The sequence below is a fragment of the Arachis hypogaea genome, chromosome 14, assembly GCF_003086295.3.
Source record: "Arachis hypogaea cultivar Tifrunner chromosome 14, arahy.Tifrunner.gnm2.J5K5, whole genome shotgun sequence".
NCBI lineage: Eukaryota > Viridiplantae > Streptophyta > Magnoliopsida > Fabales > Fabaceae > Arachis > Arachis hypogaea.
The window spans coordinates 141,076,380-141,091,972 of NC_092049.1; the positions used below are offsets into that span (position 1 = coordinate 141,076,380).

Consider the following 15,593-nt stretch of genomic DNA (forward strand, 5'->3'; position numbering starts at 1 on the left):
AATCAATTATTAAATAATTATTTTTGTTAAGATAATTGTTTATAAATTATTTTAAATTATATTTTGTTAAGATATAATTATTTAGATTATTACTCATGGCACGGGTATAATTTCATTTTATACCAATTAATCAATTATAATTATATGACACGGGTGTAATTTCAATTTTATCCACCGATTATTGGTAAATAAATTTTATTCCAATTATAAATAAAATATGTTTTTATTGACAAATAAATTGTCTTTAGGTCAACGATTTAATATATGTGTAGGTTCATTTTTTGTCAAATATAATGAAAATACAAATAAAGAAATAAAGGATAAAAATAAAGTTAATAATATCTTACACTACTTTATTTTATTAAATTATTTAAAAATAGCACATCCCCAAAAAATAATCGTAATATATAAATTGAGACAATAATTTAAAATTCTATAATTATAATTTAATCAAATACTAATAGTAAAACCAAATTACCTAAACAATATTGAACCTATTCTAATCCTTATTCACGTATAGTATAGAATCATTCTTGTAACAACAACCAACTGAAATAACATCGTAAGTTTTAATATTTAGAATTCGTGCAAAATCAGACCATCCTCTTGTTAGATAAGTTTCATCATCCGCTATCCATGCAATGCGGCAAGGTATAGAATTGCCACACCGAGAAACCAAACTAACTTTTATTTCCCTCAATGGCATTGCATACATGCAAAAGAAAGTTGGTAATTTCTGAAAAAAATTAAAATATGTTAAAAAATTATTCTAATAATGAACATCTTAAACTAAGAAAATTTAAATATATTACCAATCGTTGAAATTGCATATCTGAATTTGTCATGAATTTAGCAAAACTGAACGCTTACATCCTTCGGTAAAGTAGAGACTATTGCCTCTTCTTTGAACGCTTACATCCATGTAGTTGGAACCCGAATCAGTGAAGACAACTCGATGAGGTATTTTATGAATGTGATGCATTGTAAATAATTGTGGCAAAAGACAATCGAACTGGAACATTAGACGATAAGAATAACTTAGAGTAACAACAAATAAAAAATTATCAAAAGAATAATATAATAGAACGAGTATATAAAAAAATATTATAAAAAATTATAAATTGTACCTTAAAAGGATCGGATCAACTTCAATAAAAAACGAAGAATACATTCTTATTCTATGAAGTAGTAAAAAAAATACTACATATAAAATTATGAATTGACTCTCAAATTTAGATTCATGTACCACACGAAAACACTATATATAGACTTTAGTAAAACAAAAATAAATGTGTAAATTATCTATTATTAAGGTAATTTTTTAATAATGCATTAAATTTTGATTTGATACAATTATAATGAAGATATGTTTCTAAATTAGTATAATTATATATTATTCATTAAATATTAATTATAATATAATTATATTAAAGATATTTTTTATAAAATAATTTAAAAAAATTATTTGATATACGTGAATTGGGTAACAAATATTTATTATTATTATTATTACTATTATTGATATTATTATTATCATTAAAATTATTAAAAGTATTTTTAATTGATAATTGATAAGTAGTTTAATAGTGTATTAAATATTGATTTGATATAATTATAATGAGGATATGTTGCCAAATTAGTATTATTATATATTATTTATTTAGTATTAATTATAATATAATTACAATAAAATAATTTAGAATAGAAAAAAAATTTATTCGTTTTGGAGGGAAAACGGAGGCATGAGAGATCGACACGTCACCTTTAGTAGTTGGGGGAAAACCCAGTTTTAGTATATTAAGTAGATATTTCTCATTTTGGTTTCGTTTCTCAAATTTTTATAAATGATTTTATTTTTATTGGGCTAGTGTATTACAAAGAAACAAAACAACACACTATTGGTAAAGTCCATTATCACAAAAAAAAAAACCATATGTAGGTATACCAGGGTTGAAATCAAAATCACTCCGAGGGTGAGCTAAGCTACCTAAGCAAGTTAGGTTGAAGAAGAGAAGTTGCACTTCACAAAACTCACTTCTCCGCAACACTTTTTCACTTTTGGCTTTCCTAAGATGAAACTGGCGGGGATCAAATCGGTAGAGAACGCTCACGATGATTCCATTTGGGCTGCCACGTGGCTCCCCTCAACCGCCTCCCGACCGCCGCTTCTCCTCACTGGCTCTCTGGACGAGACTGTCAGGATGTGGCGCTCTGACGAGCTCGTTCTTGAGCGCAGCAACACGTGTCACTGCCTTGGTGTAGCCTCAGTTGCCGCTCACCCCCTCGGCTCCATCGCCGCCTCCTCTTCGCTAGATAGCTTCGTTAGGGTCTTTGATGTTGATTCCAATGCCACAATTGCTACTCTCGAGGCTCCTCCTTCTGAAGTCTGGCAAATGCGCTTCGACCCTAAGGTTAATTGTTTATTCTCACGTTGCGATTATTTTCCATTTTTTCTATTCGTTTATACCAGAGCATAAACATAAATCAACCCAAAAATTTTGAGTTCTTCATAACTTAGAGTTTTATTAAATAAAATTTCATAGGGTGATTTGGAATTTAAAATTAAAGGAGGTACTTTATTTATTAAATAAAGTGCATGAACAATGGCATATGACCAAAAATAATTAGGGAGATTTGACTGAAACATAAGAGTCTCAACGGAACTAAGTTGGTGAATTATACTTTAGAAGAAAAGAAATATGTAAGGTAAATTCTAGACCATTATCTGAAGGTATACTTTTGACTTTGGAGTTAAATTGTGTTTCAATCAAGGCAATGAAATTTTTAACATGTTGTGAATCGAGTTTTGCTTGAAAGGACCTCATATGTCTAAATGCAATAACTCAAAAATGGTATTAGCTCTATTAAAGCTTTGAGAAAATGGCAATTTTATTTGCTTTGAAATATGATATACATCACAAGTTTCTATATGGTGTGAGGAAATAAAAGGAACCTGTCTAGGTAAAATATTAAGTCATTGTGTGAAAATGCCACAAATTGGAAGGTATGATAGGTGAAGTTTGTAAGGAGTTTATTTTGTGAAGTGTAGAAGATGGACCATTATGTAGAGCTTGCTTAAGATATATAACCCTGATGAGAAAAGGTAAGTTCACAGTGAAGTTTGTGTGTAATTTTAGAAATGGAAATTAAATTGAAATTAAAATGTGGTAGGTAGAAAACATCATGAATAATTAATGAAGAAGAGAATTTGACCACCCCTTTGTGAGCAATAACATGTGAACCATTAGGCATGTAAACAATGATAGGTTTAATAGGATAATATGATGAAAACCATGATAAATTGGAAGCCAGTACAAATCCACACTGGTGTAGGGAAGAACTAGCGGCATTGGAGTTGAACCAAACATAGTCTCTGGTTGATTTATGCTTGTGCTCTGATCGCTTATTCAAAAATTGAAGCTTGTAGATGTTGGTTGAGCTATATATAGTGACTGGTGTGACTATGAAAATGCAATAGCTGATGATTATGCAAATTTAATGGCTGGTTCTATTCGTGTTAGCTAGCTTTGCTTGATCATGCAGTTTTGTTGTGGGAATGATCTATTCCGACATTTACATTTACTTTTTTATTTTTTTGGATTAATGAGAGACATATTCTTTGTTGAAAGGGGAATACCTATCTGCTAATCAGAATTCCGGTTGCTTGCTGCATGATGAACATATTTGTTGAAACAATAAACAGGGAATATTTGCATTCTTATATATGTATGCATCGTTTTTCTTTCTGGAGGAAGTTTTTTTGCTTCCCACATGTAGCCTTGTTCTAACGTCTCTTACGGGGATGGTCTTAGTAAGACCAAAACAAGTAGAAACCATGATAGTGGACTTATGGTCAGCCATGCTTATTGAAAACATTATTTTTTTCTTTCGAGTTGGCTGAGGATCGGATAACTAGGTTCGTCCTTTTCCCTTATCCTTGGTGTTTATCACTGGTGTGAGTATATTGTTGTCACCATAATTTTTGTTATTGTGAAAGCCATGTTATAGTTTGACAGATTAAGCACATGCGTTGATTGAGTTTCCTTTGTCCCTTTTGTGTTTCTTGTGTAGTTGCATTAGCAATTTTTCATGCTTAAAACCTACGTTACTTATACAATATACTTGTTTGTTTACCTTTTCAAGAATTTTGTATTTGTCTTTTATCCTGATTAAAGGTCAGTTTGTACAGTGTTTCTTTCCTTTACATATGTAATATGTAATTCACTTTTTGTTTTCTTTACCTTTTCTTCTTCCCTAAGTCAAGTATCCTATTCATAGATACGAGATTATTGTATTGATCATTTCAAAATTATTTTCTAATTATTTCAATGTTTGATTCTATATAAACATTCTTCAGTGTTCTAAGTAAATATTTTCTAGCTCTTCCTTATCACCTTTATGCCTTGAATTTTGTGAGTCCATATACTTGGCATTTATCATTTTAGTATGTTGTTTCTTTTATCTTTCTCCTTTACTTATGGTGATCCGGTACACCTTAAAAATTGAGATTGAAAATTTTCAGGTATACCGTATATGTGAAATTTTGTACTGAAAAGAACACATTTATGAAGCTTTCACCCACAGTTGAAACTTATTATATCTCAATTCTGTTGGTTATTTATTCAAATTAGTACTTTGTTCTGTGGACCCGCTGTTAACTTGTGCCCATTTATGGAATCTGTTTGTCAGTTAGTGTATGCGCGCACTATAACAGAAATTTCTGTTGCCCTGAAGCCTTGCAATAGCAGTAAATAAAATTGACCATTTTGTTGTGAACAGATTATTTTGTACATTTTAACTATATATGTAGTAGTTATTCAATTGGCAAAAAATCTTTTTCTTCAGGGTGCTGTTTTAGCCGTTGCTGGTGGAGGTAGTGCGTCGGTCAAGCTTTGGGACACTAACACATGGGAACTCGTTGCTACTTTATCAATTCCTCGTCCAGAAGGATCCAAACCCACGGACAAAAGTGGCAGTAAGAAGTTTGTCCTATCAGTTGCTTGGAGCCCTGATGGCAAGCGGCTCGCTTGTGGCTCAATGGATGGCACGATTTCTGTCTTTGATGTTCAGCGTGGCAAATTTTTACACCACCTTGAGGGTCACTACATGCCAGTACGGTCTCTTGTTTATTCTCCTTACGATCCAAGGCTACTATTTACAGCCTCAGACGACACTAATGTCCACATGTATGATGCTGAGGGGAAAGCTTTAGTTGGCAACATGTCGGGTCATGCTAGCTGGGTATTGTGTGTTGATGTGAGCCCAGACGGGGCTGCCATTGCTACAGGTTCGAGCGATAAAACTGTAAGACTATGGGATCTTGCCATGAGGGCGTCCGTGCAGACAATGAGCAACCATACAGATCAAGTGTGGGGAGTAGCATTTAGACCGGATGGACGAGGTGGTCGCCTTGCTAGTGTATCGGATGATAAGAGCGTATCCTTGTACGATTACTCCTGAATTAAACATGTACTTTTACTTTCTGTGGAACCCTGGTAAGTGGTAACTTCTTAGTGCATTATTTACGGCAAACTGACTTGAACAAAATGCATGGTTGTAAATGTTGTATCCGTATTTGATTGAGTATCCTTGTTCCCTGATTTGTTCCTCGTTGCGATCAAGCATTAAATTTATATTGCCATTTTCTAATTTATCCTTAGCAATGGGAGTGGTCCTATCAGACCTAACCAAATTTGTCATGAAACAAAATCTTGGTCTAAGATTATTCTAGTGTTGCTTTATGCTTTGTTCCTATAACTGCATTTTTATTATTTTATCTCTTTCACACTCTTTTGTTACTTATATATGTTGTACAATTTATACATTTAAGGAAGTTCATCTTTTCTTTTCCAATCAAATCACACCACTAAGCACTAACTTAAAAAAATGCCGTTAAGTTTTAATGGAGATATGTACTATCAAAGTCAGTCTACTCGTATCTTATTACTCTAAAATATATATAGGATCCATATCTGCGCAAATTATTTTTGACATTGGGGTGGAAATGATATTTTTTAGGATTATGGATAATAAGGGTGTTATTCTCAAATGTGGAATTTTTTTATTTAAAATGTGAAAATTGGACCCTCCGATTTGTTTGGGAATAAAAATCGGACCATCTGATTTATAAAGAACAAAAAGTTAGACCTCCGATTTGTAATTTTTTTTAAAAAAAAATCATAACAAACAAATCAGACTCTCTGATTTGATATTTAAAAAATTTAAAAAATCAAGTTACAAAGTAATGGATAGGTCCGATTACTGATTCGCATATCAAAATAAAACACATGCACACACCAATAGAATTGAATAGCACATATTTATCTTCCATAATAAAAATTTTTAGTCTCTATATCTGTCAAAATTTACTAATAGTAAATGTCAATGTTAGCTTTTAATGATTAAATCACTATGTTCAAATTACTCTCTTTGTCAAAATAAATAAATAAATGAAAAATTGTCTCCAAATACATTAAGTAAGCGCCAACGAGACAAAGTAAAAAGGGAATCCGGAATAAAAAAATGGGAAGCGGTAGATGCTGCAGTACGTGAATTAGGTGAAGTTGGCAGCCAAAACCCATAAAAGCAGCACCTTCCATCCAAACAGTGAAAAAGCCCAATGTACTTACCAAACAAACAGAAACAAAGAAGTTACCACCACTGACCTTACTCCCCTACATCAACGCCCTATACGACGTCGTTTAACTCATTCCAACGTAAAACCCCATTACCGTACGGTTTTAACGTATTCCTTGATCCAAACAGAGAAGATAACCAACCAGCTAGACAGAGAAGTGAAGAGTGTGTGCGTGGGGTATATGGGGAATTATAGTGATTTTTTAAACTACGACGAAGAATCGAAGAATGGTTAAAAACCCGTAAAAGCGTAAACCCTAGTTGTTTAAATAGCCTCCAGCTTTCTCCACCTTCGTCTTCGCTCTCTCTCCAACTCTCTCTCTCTTCTCTCTCTCTCTCTCTCACTTCGGAAACTGCACACACACAGAGGGAGGAAGACAGAGAAATAACACGCACGCTCGCAAAAACTCTCTGTTCGATTCGTCGTTGTTCTCTCTAAACCCTAGAGAACGCGCTTCCTAGGGTTTAGATTCCTTATCTGTTCTGAAAATTTTGAAGTTTGGCAGCTCTGATCGGAGTTTATTTGATCGAGGTGGTTGATATGGATCTTCCTAGTCTCGCTGTTGTGCTCCAAGCTGCTCTGAGTCCGAATCCCAATGAACGTAAAGCAGCTGAGCAGAGTTTGGATCAGGTTTGAGCTTATTCAATTTCTGATTGTTAAATTTAGATGCTGATCGGTATTGAGATTGGGATTGAATGGGGTATGGGTTTATTGATCATTTTGTTGAACTTTTGAATTGCTTGGGCGATTTGGATAGTAATTAGACTTTGTAAGCTTGTGCTATTTGCAAAGTAACTAGATTTTGAAACGAAATTTGATTTTGTCGTTGGATGTTGGTAGTGGTGTCAATTTTGTGTTGCAGCATAGCTTGCGAATTTTAATTTGATAAGTATTTCATTGGAGTGAAGTGTTTAGGAATAATGGGCACAGTGAAAAGAAAAGGATAATTCAGCTTTATGGTTGGTTTAGGTGTCAATCTCACTTATTATAGCTTGTGAATATTTTGGTGTGGATGGTAATTGAATCTAATAGTATTCAACTTAAATGAGTTTTCTAAGTTATATTATATATGTCTTCTACAGTTCCAGTTTGCGCCTCAGCATCTGGTGAGGTTGTTGCAAATCATTGTTGACAACAACTGTGATATGGGTGTACGTCAAGTTGCTAGCATTCATTTCAAGAACTTTATTGCGAAGAATTGGTCCCCTCTTGAATCTGGTATGCCTTTATATTGCTTCTAGAATACTAGTTAGACAGTGGATCCTTTGTTTGATTGCTGATTGCACACCATTTCTTGTTTGAATTAGATGCCCCAGAGAAGATATTGCAAAGTGACAAAGATTTAGTGAGGGATCACGTCCTTGTGTTTGTGACTCAGGTTCCTCCTCTATTGAGGTACTATTTTGTGGCTGGTTCGTGTTTTATACCAACATGTTCTTTATTTTGATTCAATTTGGTTGATGCCACATGTATCGTAACTTGCTGGAAGATAATAATAACATAGTTGTTTCCATGTTACTTGTGTTCTTTGTCTACTTTTATTTGTAGGGTGCAACTTGGTGAGTGCTTGAAAACAATTATACATTCTGATTATCCTGAGCAGTGGCCCCATCTTCTCGACTGGGTGAAGCACAATCTTCAGGATCAACAAGTCTATGGTGCCTTATTTGTGCTGCGGATTCTTGCCAGGAAATACGAGTAAGTAGCTGTTATATCACTCAATTTTTTTTTGGCGTGCCCTTTTCTTTCTGATCCACGAGTTCCTATTTATGTTGTAATTGTAGATTGGAAAAAGAAAAGCAAAATTATATTGAACTACCAACCTCCTCTTTCATATCTTATGATTATTTAATTTTATCATTTAAAATCTTGATGAGTATTAATTAGAATCTTGGAAGGTTTATGTTTCCGTTTATTTCATTTTCTTTTCCCTTTTCATATTGTTTTTGCTTATAATATGCTGGTTCTATAAATTATGTGATTTTGTTTTCAGGTTTAAGTCAGATGAGGAGAGGACACCAGTTTATCGCATCGTTGATGAAACATTTCCTCACCTTCTCAATATATTTAATAAGCTTGTCCAGATTGCCAATCCATCGCTTGAAGTGGCAGATTTAATCAAACTCATATGTAAAATATTCTGGTCATCAATATATGTAAGTTTTCTTTTATGTATTTCTTAACTGAAAGGTTTATTATAGCCATAGATAAGAGCCTCCTGTTCTCAATTATGGAGCTGAGTTTATGACATGAACAAATAAAATGCCAACTTTATGTTAATGCTTGTTTAGTTTTGATAATCTTTGCCAGAATCTCAATTTTTTCTGTGAAACTTTATTTGGTGTTTTTCTTCTGCTTGTTTATGTAATTTACTATTGCAATTCTTAGATTGTAGTCATATATATATTTTGCAGTTGGAGATTCCAAAGTTACTGTTTGATCAAAATATATTCAATGCTTGGATGGTACTGTTTTTAAATGTATTGGAGAGACCTGTCCCAGTGGAAGGCCAACCTACGGATCCTGAGCTTAGAAAATCATGGGGTTGGTGGAAGGTCAAGAAATGGACAGTTCACATCCTTAATAGGCTCTACACTCGGTATGTTTGATTTATCAAATTTAAATTGATAAGTTGCTGTGAGCATTGTTGTTAGGTTGAATATTTTATTACGTTGTTACAGATTTGGAGACCTGAAGCTTCAAAATCCGGAGAATAGAGCATTTGCACAAATGTTTCAAAAGCATTTTGCAGGACAGATTTTGGAGTGTCACTTAAATTTATTAAATGTTATTCGCGTTGGTGGCTATTTACCCGACAGAGTTATCAACTTAATCCTTCAATATCTAAGCAACAGGTAATTTTATGGTTTTTGTTGTAATTTTGTATATTTGAACTACATAGCTTCCTTCCATTCATTATGGTGCCCCTTTGTTCCCCTTGCTTTAGGAAATCGTAGAAGATACACAGCTTTCCCAACATAGTTTCTAGAAAAAATATAAATACTAATCCGTTCATTTATAGTTATTCTTGTTACTAGTCTGTTACAGATGTTAGCTATGAATGACTTTTAAGCACATAGTTGAATTTTACATCTGATGGTACATCTATATTGTTTGTAATTACCAAATTTCCAATTAGACCCTGGAATATCTTTATGTTATTTGATAAGTTATGAATCCTTAAAATTTACAAGTAGTTAAATTGTTAATTTGCCCCAATAATTTGGAATTTACCCTTTCTCAATTTTTTATTGTATGCAGTATTTCAAGGAACAACATGTATACTCTGCTACAGCCTAGGCTTGATATCCTCCTTTTTGAAATAGTCTTCCCTCTTATGTGCTTTAATGATAATGATCAAAAGCTTTGGGATGAAGATCCACATGAATATGTGAGGAAAGGCTATGGTAAGTACCATTATTGGTTGAACATGTAAACAATGTTTTAACATTTTGTAATTGGAGTGAGATTGCTTATGTCTTGGCTTTCTCTTGTAGACATTATTGAAGATCTGTACAGTCCGAGGACTGCGTCCATGGATTTTGTGAGTGAGTTAGTGAGAAAACGTGGGAAAGAAAATCTTCATAAGTTCATTCAGTTCATTGTGGAGATTTTCAGAAGGTAAATGTCTGATTTATTGTTAGTAAATTAAAGATTACAGTTGGTTGCAATATTTATGTTCTTATTCTGGTAGGTATGATGAAGCTCCTGTAGAATACAAGCCATATAGACAAAAAGATGGTGCCCTTCTTGCCATTGGGGCACTCTGTGACAAATTGAAGCAAACTGAACCGTACAAATCTGAACTTGAGCGTATGTTAGTTCAACATGTTTTCCCTGAGTTTGACAGTACTCAAGGGCACCTTAGGGCCAAGGTATACTGTCCTATTATCTTACACCTCCCTTTCTTTCTTTTACTCCTTTGTTTAGAAGCAATAAGGACGTCTTAAAATAAAATAGAGGAAATTTGTAAGTCATGAATGGAAAATTAGGGTATGAATGAATGATTAAGACTGCCTCTTATGGGGGAGGAAGGTGGTACTGTTTGGTTCAATAGCGAACCACTAGTCCATAAAGAAAAAAGTGGCGTTACTAAATTATCCAAAATTCAGAAAATGAGCTTAAAACGATGAAAGTTTATATATTGACGACGTTCATCCCAAAAATATTATTCTCTCCTGCTATGAGTTATACCTTGCATTGCTCTACAAGTTGGGAGTATTGCAAAATGTGGGGTCCATTCAAGTACAGAACATAAATGCAGGGAAATAGTGGAATTACCAATTACATAATCTTTTGAAATTTCAATTTTCTTCCTGTTGGCTTTACTATAAGTTAAACAAATTATTTGTTTGCAGTTCCATATTTTAGTTTAATTTTGTGTAAGCTAATTTGAATTTGGGTTAAAGATGATGATCATGAAATTTTAATTTCTCAATTCTTAATAATTTTTGGTGCACTTTATTTTGCATTGGAAAACAGGCTGCATGGGTTGCAGGACAGTATGCCCATATTAACTTCTCAGATCAGAACAATTTCCGAAAAGCATTGCACTGTGTTGTATCCAAAATCCGAGATTCTGAACTTCCTGTTCGAGTTGATTCAGTATTTGCTTTGCGATCATTCATTGAAGCTTGCAAAGGTGGTACCTTTTTTTTCCTTTTTGGTTTCAGTACTTCTCTCTATGTGGTTGATATTATTTATTCTTAATGTCTTTTCTGTGTTGTTGCAGATTTGAATGAAATCCGTCCTATTCTTCCTCAGCTCCTTGATGGTATATGTCTGGAAATTTTATCTTCAATACTAATTTGTCTTACTGAACAGGCAGGGCTGAATTGAATTTTTTACAGAATTTTTCAAACTGATGGATGAGGTTGAGAATGAGGACCTTGTATTTACTTTGGAGACAATTGTGGACAAATTTGGGGAAGAAATGGCACCATATGCTCTTGGGCTGTGCCAAAATTTGGTAATTTTTTTTTCAGTTGATTCTATAAACATTTACTTGAAGGGGAGCCTTGGAGCAACGGTTTGAGTTGTCTCCGAGGTCACAGGTTCAAGCCGTGAAAACAGCCACTGATGTAATTATCAGGTTAGGTTGTCTACATTACACCCATTGGGTGCGGCCGTTCCCGGACCCTGCGTTATCCCGGAATGCTTGTGCACTGGGCTGCTTCTATAAACATTTACTTGATTTTGATAGCTAGGAATTTTATGTTGAATAACAATTGTGTCTTTTATTTTTTATCCTTTTTCAACAGGCAGCTGCATTTTGGAAGTGCATGAATTCTGCAGAAGCTGATGAAGAAGCCGACGATCCAGGTGCTCTAGCTGCTGTTGGCTGTTTGCGTGCCATAAGCACAATCCTCGAGTCAGTGAGCAGGCTTCCTCACCTTTTTGTTCAAATTGAGCCAACTTTGCTTCCCATAATGCGTAGAATGTTAACAACTGATGGTCAAGGTACATGCCCCCTCATTTGATACAACTTTCTATCTTACTGTTGAATCTTGATGTAAATTTTATGCTATGTTCCCCTTCCTCAAGCCTTTATATTCGTCGTTTTAGAATTATTATATATGTAATGAGTTCCAATTAAAAGGTGAAGTTACAAACATGCTTGTTTAATTTGCACACTGTTTATAGTTTACAAATCAAACTTACTTTGCTTGAATGCTCATGCTTGTATCCATTGTCATCTGTCCATGCCTGCAGAGGTTTTTGAGGAAGTTTTGGAGATTGTATCGTATATGACCTTCTTCTCTCCAACAATATCATTGGATATGTGGAGTCTTTGGCCATTGATGATGGAAGCACTTGCAGATTGGGCAATCGACTTCTTTCCAAGTATGTTAGCACTTCATTAGCTATCCACTCACTTTCATGCGCATATTTTTGATAATATGTGGATTACTTATTGCTTTAATGGTGTACTAAAAGCTGGAGATAGTTGGTGTATCGCACTAAACCTGAAGATAAATTCGTTTTTTTCCCCTTTGATAAAAGAAGTATAATCAAGAAAAGATAGATGATACAAGAAGATGGGAGGCAGGAGATCCTCCATGAAGAAGATAAATATTCTTATTATCTGATTAGAAAATTAGGTCATCATCATTTGATAAAGAAAATAGCTAAAACCATAACATAAGCTTTTTTCTGCTTAAATGAGATGAGTTTTACATTATATAACTTTCAATTGGTACATTAACCCTGTGCCTGTACTGGTCCAAGTACATTTGGTGTAGGTTCAAATTATGTGCTCATTCTTTGGGGGAAGGGGGTATTTGTGCATATAGGTTGCCTTGTTAGATATTTTTCATTGTTTTCCATAACTTCTAATTTTGATACATATTAACCTCTAAACCTTTGCAGATATTTTGGTTCCTTTGGACAACTATATTTCAAGAGGAACTGCTCATTTCCTTACTTGTAAAGAACCTGACTATCAACAGAGTCTGTGGAATATGATTTCATCTGTGAGTTATTTTCTCATTATTGCTTGAGTTATTACCTTCTATGGTGCAATTTGGTTGTTCAAAATGGTGGTTATTATTTTTGCTCTTACTAATGTTGTCACAATTCATATTTCATGTTGCAGATCATGGCAGACAAAAATATGGAGGACAATGATATTGTGCCAGCTCCAAAACTTATTGAAGTTGTCTTCCAGAACTGCAGAGGACAGGTGGATCATTGGGTTGAGCCATATCTTAGAATCACAGTTGAACGTTTGCATCGAACCGAGAAATCGTATTTGAAATGTCTTCTCATACAAGTGGTAAGGGGTTGCCGATAAAATTAGCTTCTGTTACCGTAGCTAGATTTTCTGGGCCCATTTTTCTCTTGCTAAAAGTTAAAAAAACTTATTCTTGACAGAATAATTATGGTTTTTACTTTTCCGATATGTTTTGAAATTCCAACCTAGATGTATTTTTGATTGACCACAGATTCAGTTAATCTAGTATAATTTTTTCAAGCTTATGTAAGGTTGTCCGGGGCTAAAGATATAATAATTCCCTCTAAGAGCTAGTTTTTCCAGATTGCAGATGCTCTTTACTACAATGCAGCACTTACCCTCAGCATATTGCAAAAGTTAGGTGTTGCAACTGAAGTGTTCACTCTCTGGTTTCATTTGTTGCAACAAGTCAAGAAGAGTGGTGTACGCACTAATTTCAAAAGGTTTGTTCTTTTCTTACCCATTCTTTAGCCCTTATTCTAGCTTTACTTGGCTGTTTCAAACAAACAGGAGAAGCTGTTTTCTGTGATAATTTGAAGGTCTTACTTGTCATAAATTGATAATCTTTATGCAGGGAACATGAGAAGAAAGTTTGCTGTCTTGGTCTTACATCTTTACTGGCACTCCCAGCCGATCAATTGCCTGGCGAGGCTTTAGGCAGAGTGTTCCGTGCCACACTTGAACTTCTAGTTGCCTACAAGGAACAAGTTGCAGGTATCTATGTTTGCCCTTCTGTTGACGAGATGTCGCATCTTGTATTCATTAAGGGCAGTTGATTTCTCTGTTTTTCTTGGCCGTATAACATTTGTGTAACCTATGTTGTGCCTAACATTCAGTCTAACTCATGCAGAAGCTATAAAAGAGGAAGAAGCTGAAGATGATGATGATATGGATGGTTTTCAAACAGATGACGAAGATGAGGATGTCAATGGTTCTGACAAGGAAATGGGAGTTGATGCTGAGGATGGGGATGAAGCTGACAGTATGACCCTTAGAAAGTTGGCTGAGCAGGTGAGGTTATACCTAAATAACATTTGCATTCATATGTAAAATTTGAATCTAATATAGAATACTAGATTTATCAATTCCACCAACATAATATGGCAAGTTCCAGTTGACCAGTTGTATTGTCTTAACAGGTCCACTTTTCAAAAATAGGGCCTGACCATTCATATTTATAGTTTTCTGGACGGTGTTGTGTTGCTTTTTTTTTTTTTTAAATATATATATTTTTATTTTTTTCCTTTATGTCTGTTGCCCATAGGCAAAGTCATTCCGACCCAATGATGAGGATGATGATGATTCTGATGACGACTATAGTGATGATGAGGAGTTACAGTCCCCAATTGATGAGGTGGATCCTTTTGTTTTATTTGTGGATACAGTCAAAGGTAATCTTGAAATTGGTTACATTTGTTATATACAACAACATTTATTTTTGCTGTTGTCTGACATGCCCTCATATAACTCTTGTAGCTATACAATCATCAGACCCCTCCAGGTTCGAGAACCTTACCCGCACACTCGAGTTCAATTATCAAGCTCTCGCCAACGGCGTTGCCCAACATGCTGAGCAGAGAAGAGCAGAGATTGAGAAGGAAAAGTTGGAGAAGTTATCAGCTGCAACAGCCTCTTAAGCATCTGAATGTACATTAATAGTGTTGTTCCATTCTCTTTTGGGGTTTTCTCTCAGGTTTTCAGTTTTCGACCCATTCTTTAGTAGGATCACAGGGGTTGCCTATTTATTTGAGGCGTTTGCTAGCTCTGGTCGCAAATTAGGCTTTGGGCCTCAAAGAATTTGCAGTTTTGAAGCGGCCAGAGCTTTTGTTCCCCGTTGACTGGGAAGGATGTTGCTTTCAAACAACCGTGGGAGTTGACACTTTCTCCAGGTCATGTCAAATCTATTGGTTTTGGTGCTTTTGGGGGGGGCATTCTTTTGGTGGAATGTGCCCATTCAATGGAAATGAGTTATGTAATATTTGTTGCCTGTCACATAGATGGGGAATGTATTAGGGTCGCCAATTTGCCGAATTGGTAAAATTTTTTGGTGAAGGGTGGTATTAAGAAAATTTTGTTTTTTCGTAAAGAAGCCTTTTCTTTGTCATAATTTTTCGGTCATCAGATGAGTTATACAAGCCTCTTAAGGGTGGTTGGATCAATGCAGGTTGTAAAACATTTATGATCAATTCTTCATTTGTGTAATATGTTGTGGGAAAAAAATCA

At 34.6% G+C, this 15,593-nt stretch overlaps 2 protein-coding genes across 2 annotated transcripts; both read left to right on the forward strand.

Annotated features, from left to right (window-relative positions):
- Positions 1-1,869: 1,869 nt before the first annotated feature.
- On the forward strand, positions 1,870-5,649 carry LOC112798071 (WD repeat-containing protein VIP3-like). The gene is made up of 2 exons (XM_025841230.2): positions 1,870-2,411; positions 4,846-5,649. The coding sequence occupies exons 1-2, from the start codon at positions 2,073-2,075 to the stop codon at positions 5,458-5,460; spliced, it is 954 nt and encodes a 317-aa protein (XP_025697015.1). The 5' UTR covers positions 1,870-2,072; the 3' UTR covers positions 5,461-5,649.
- An 853-nt stretch (positions 5,650-6,502) lies between these two features.
- Positions 6,503-15,593, forward strand: LOC112798072 (importin beta-like SAD2). The gene is made up of 22 exons (XM_025841231.3): positions 6,503-7,267; positions 7,720-7,855; positions 7,945-8,032; positions 8,186-8,335; positions 8,631-8,793; positions 9,052-9,236; positions 9,319-9,492; positions 9,899-10,044; positions 10,135-10,258; positions 10,332-10,512; positions 11,120-11,279; positions 11,370-11,411; positions 11,488-11,606; positions 11,899-12,097; positions 12,350-12,481; positions 13,007-13,110; positions 13,233-13,412; positions 13,674-13,813; positions 13,945-14,084; positions 14,221-14,381; positions 14,635-14,761; positions 14,847-15,593. Exons 1-22 carry the CDS (start codon positions 7,178-7,180, stop codon positions 15,005-15,007), a joined length of 3,102 nt encoding a protein of 1,033 aa, XP_025697016.1. The 5' UTR covers positions 6,503-7,177; the 3' UTR covers positions 15,008-15,593.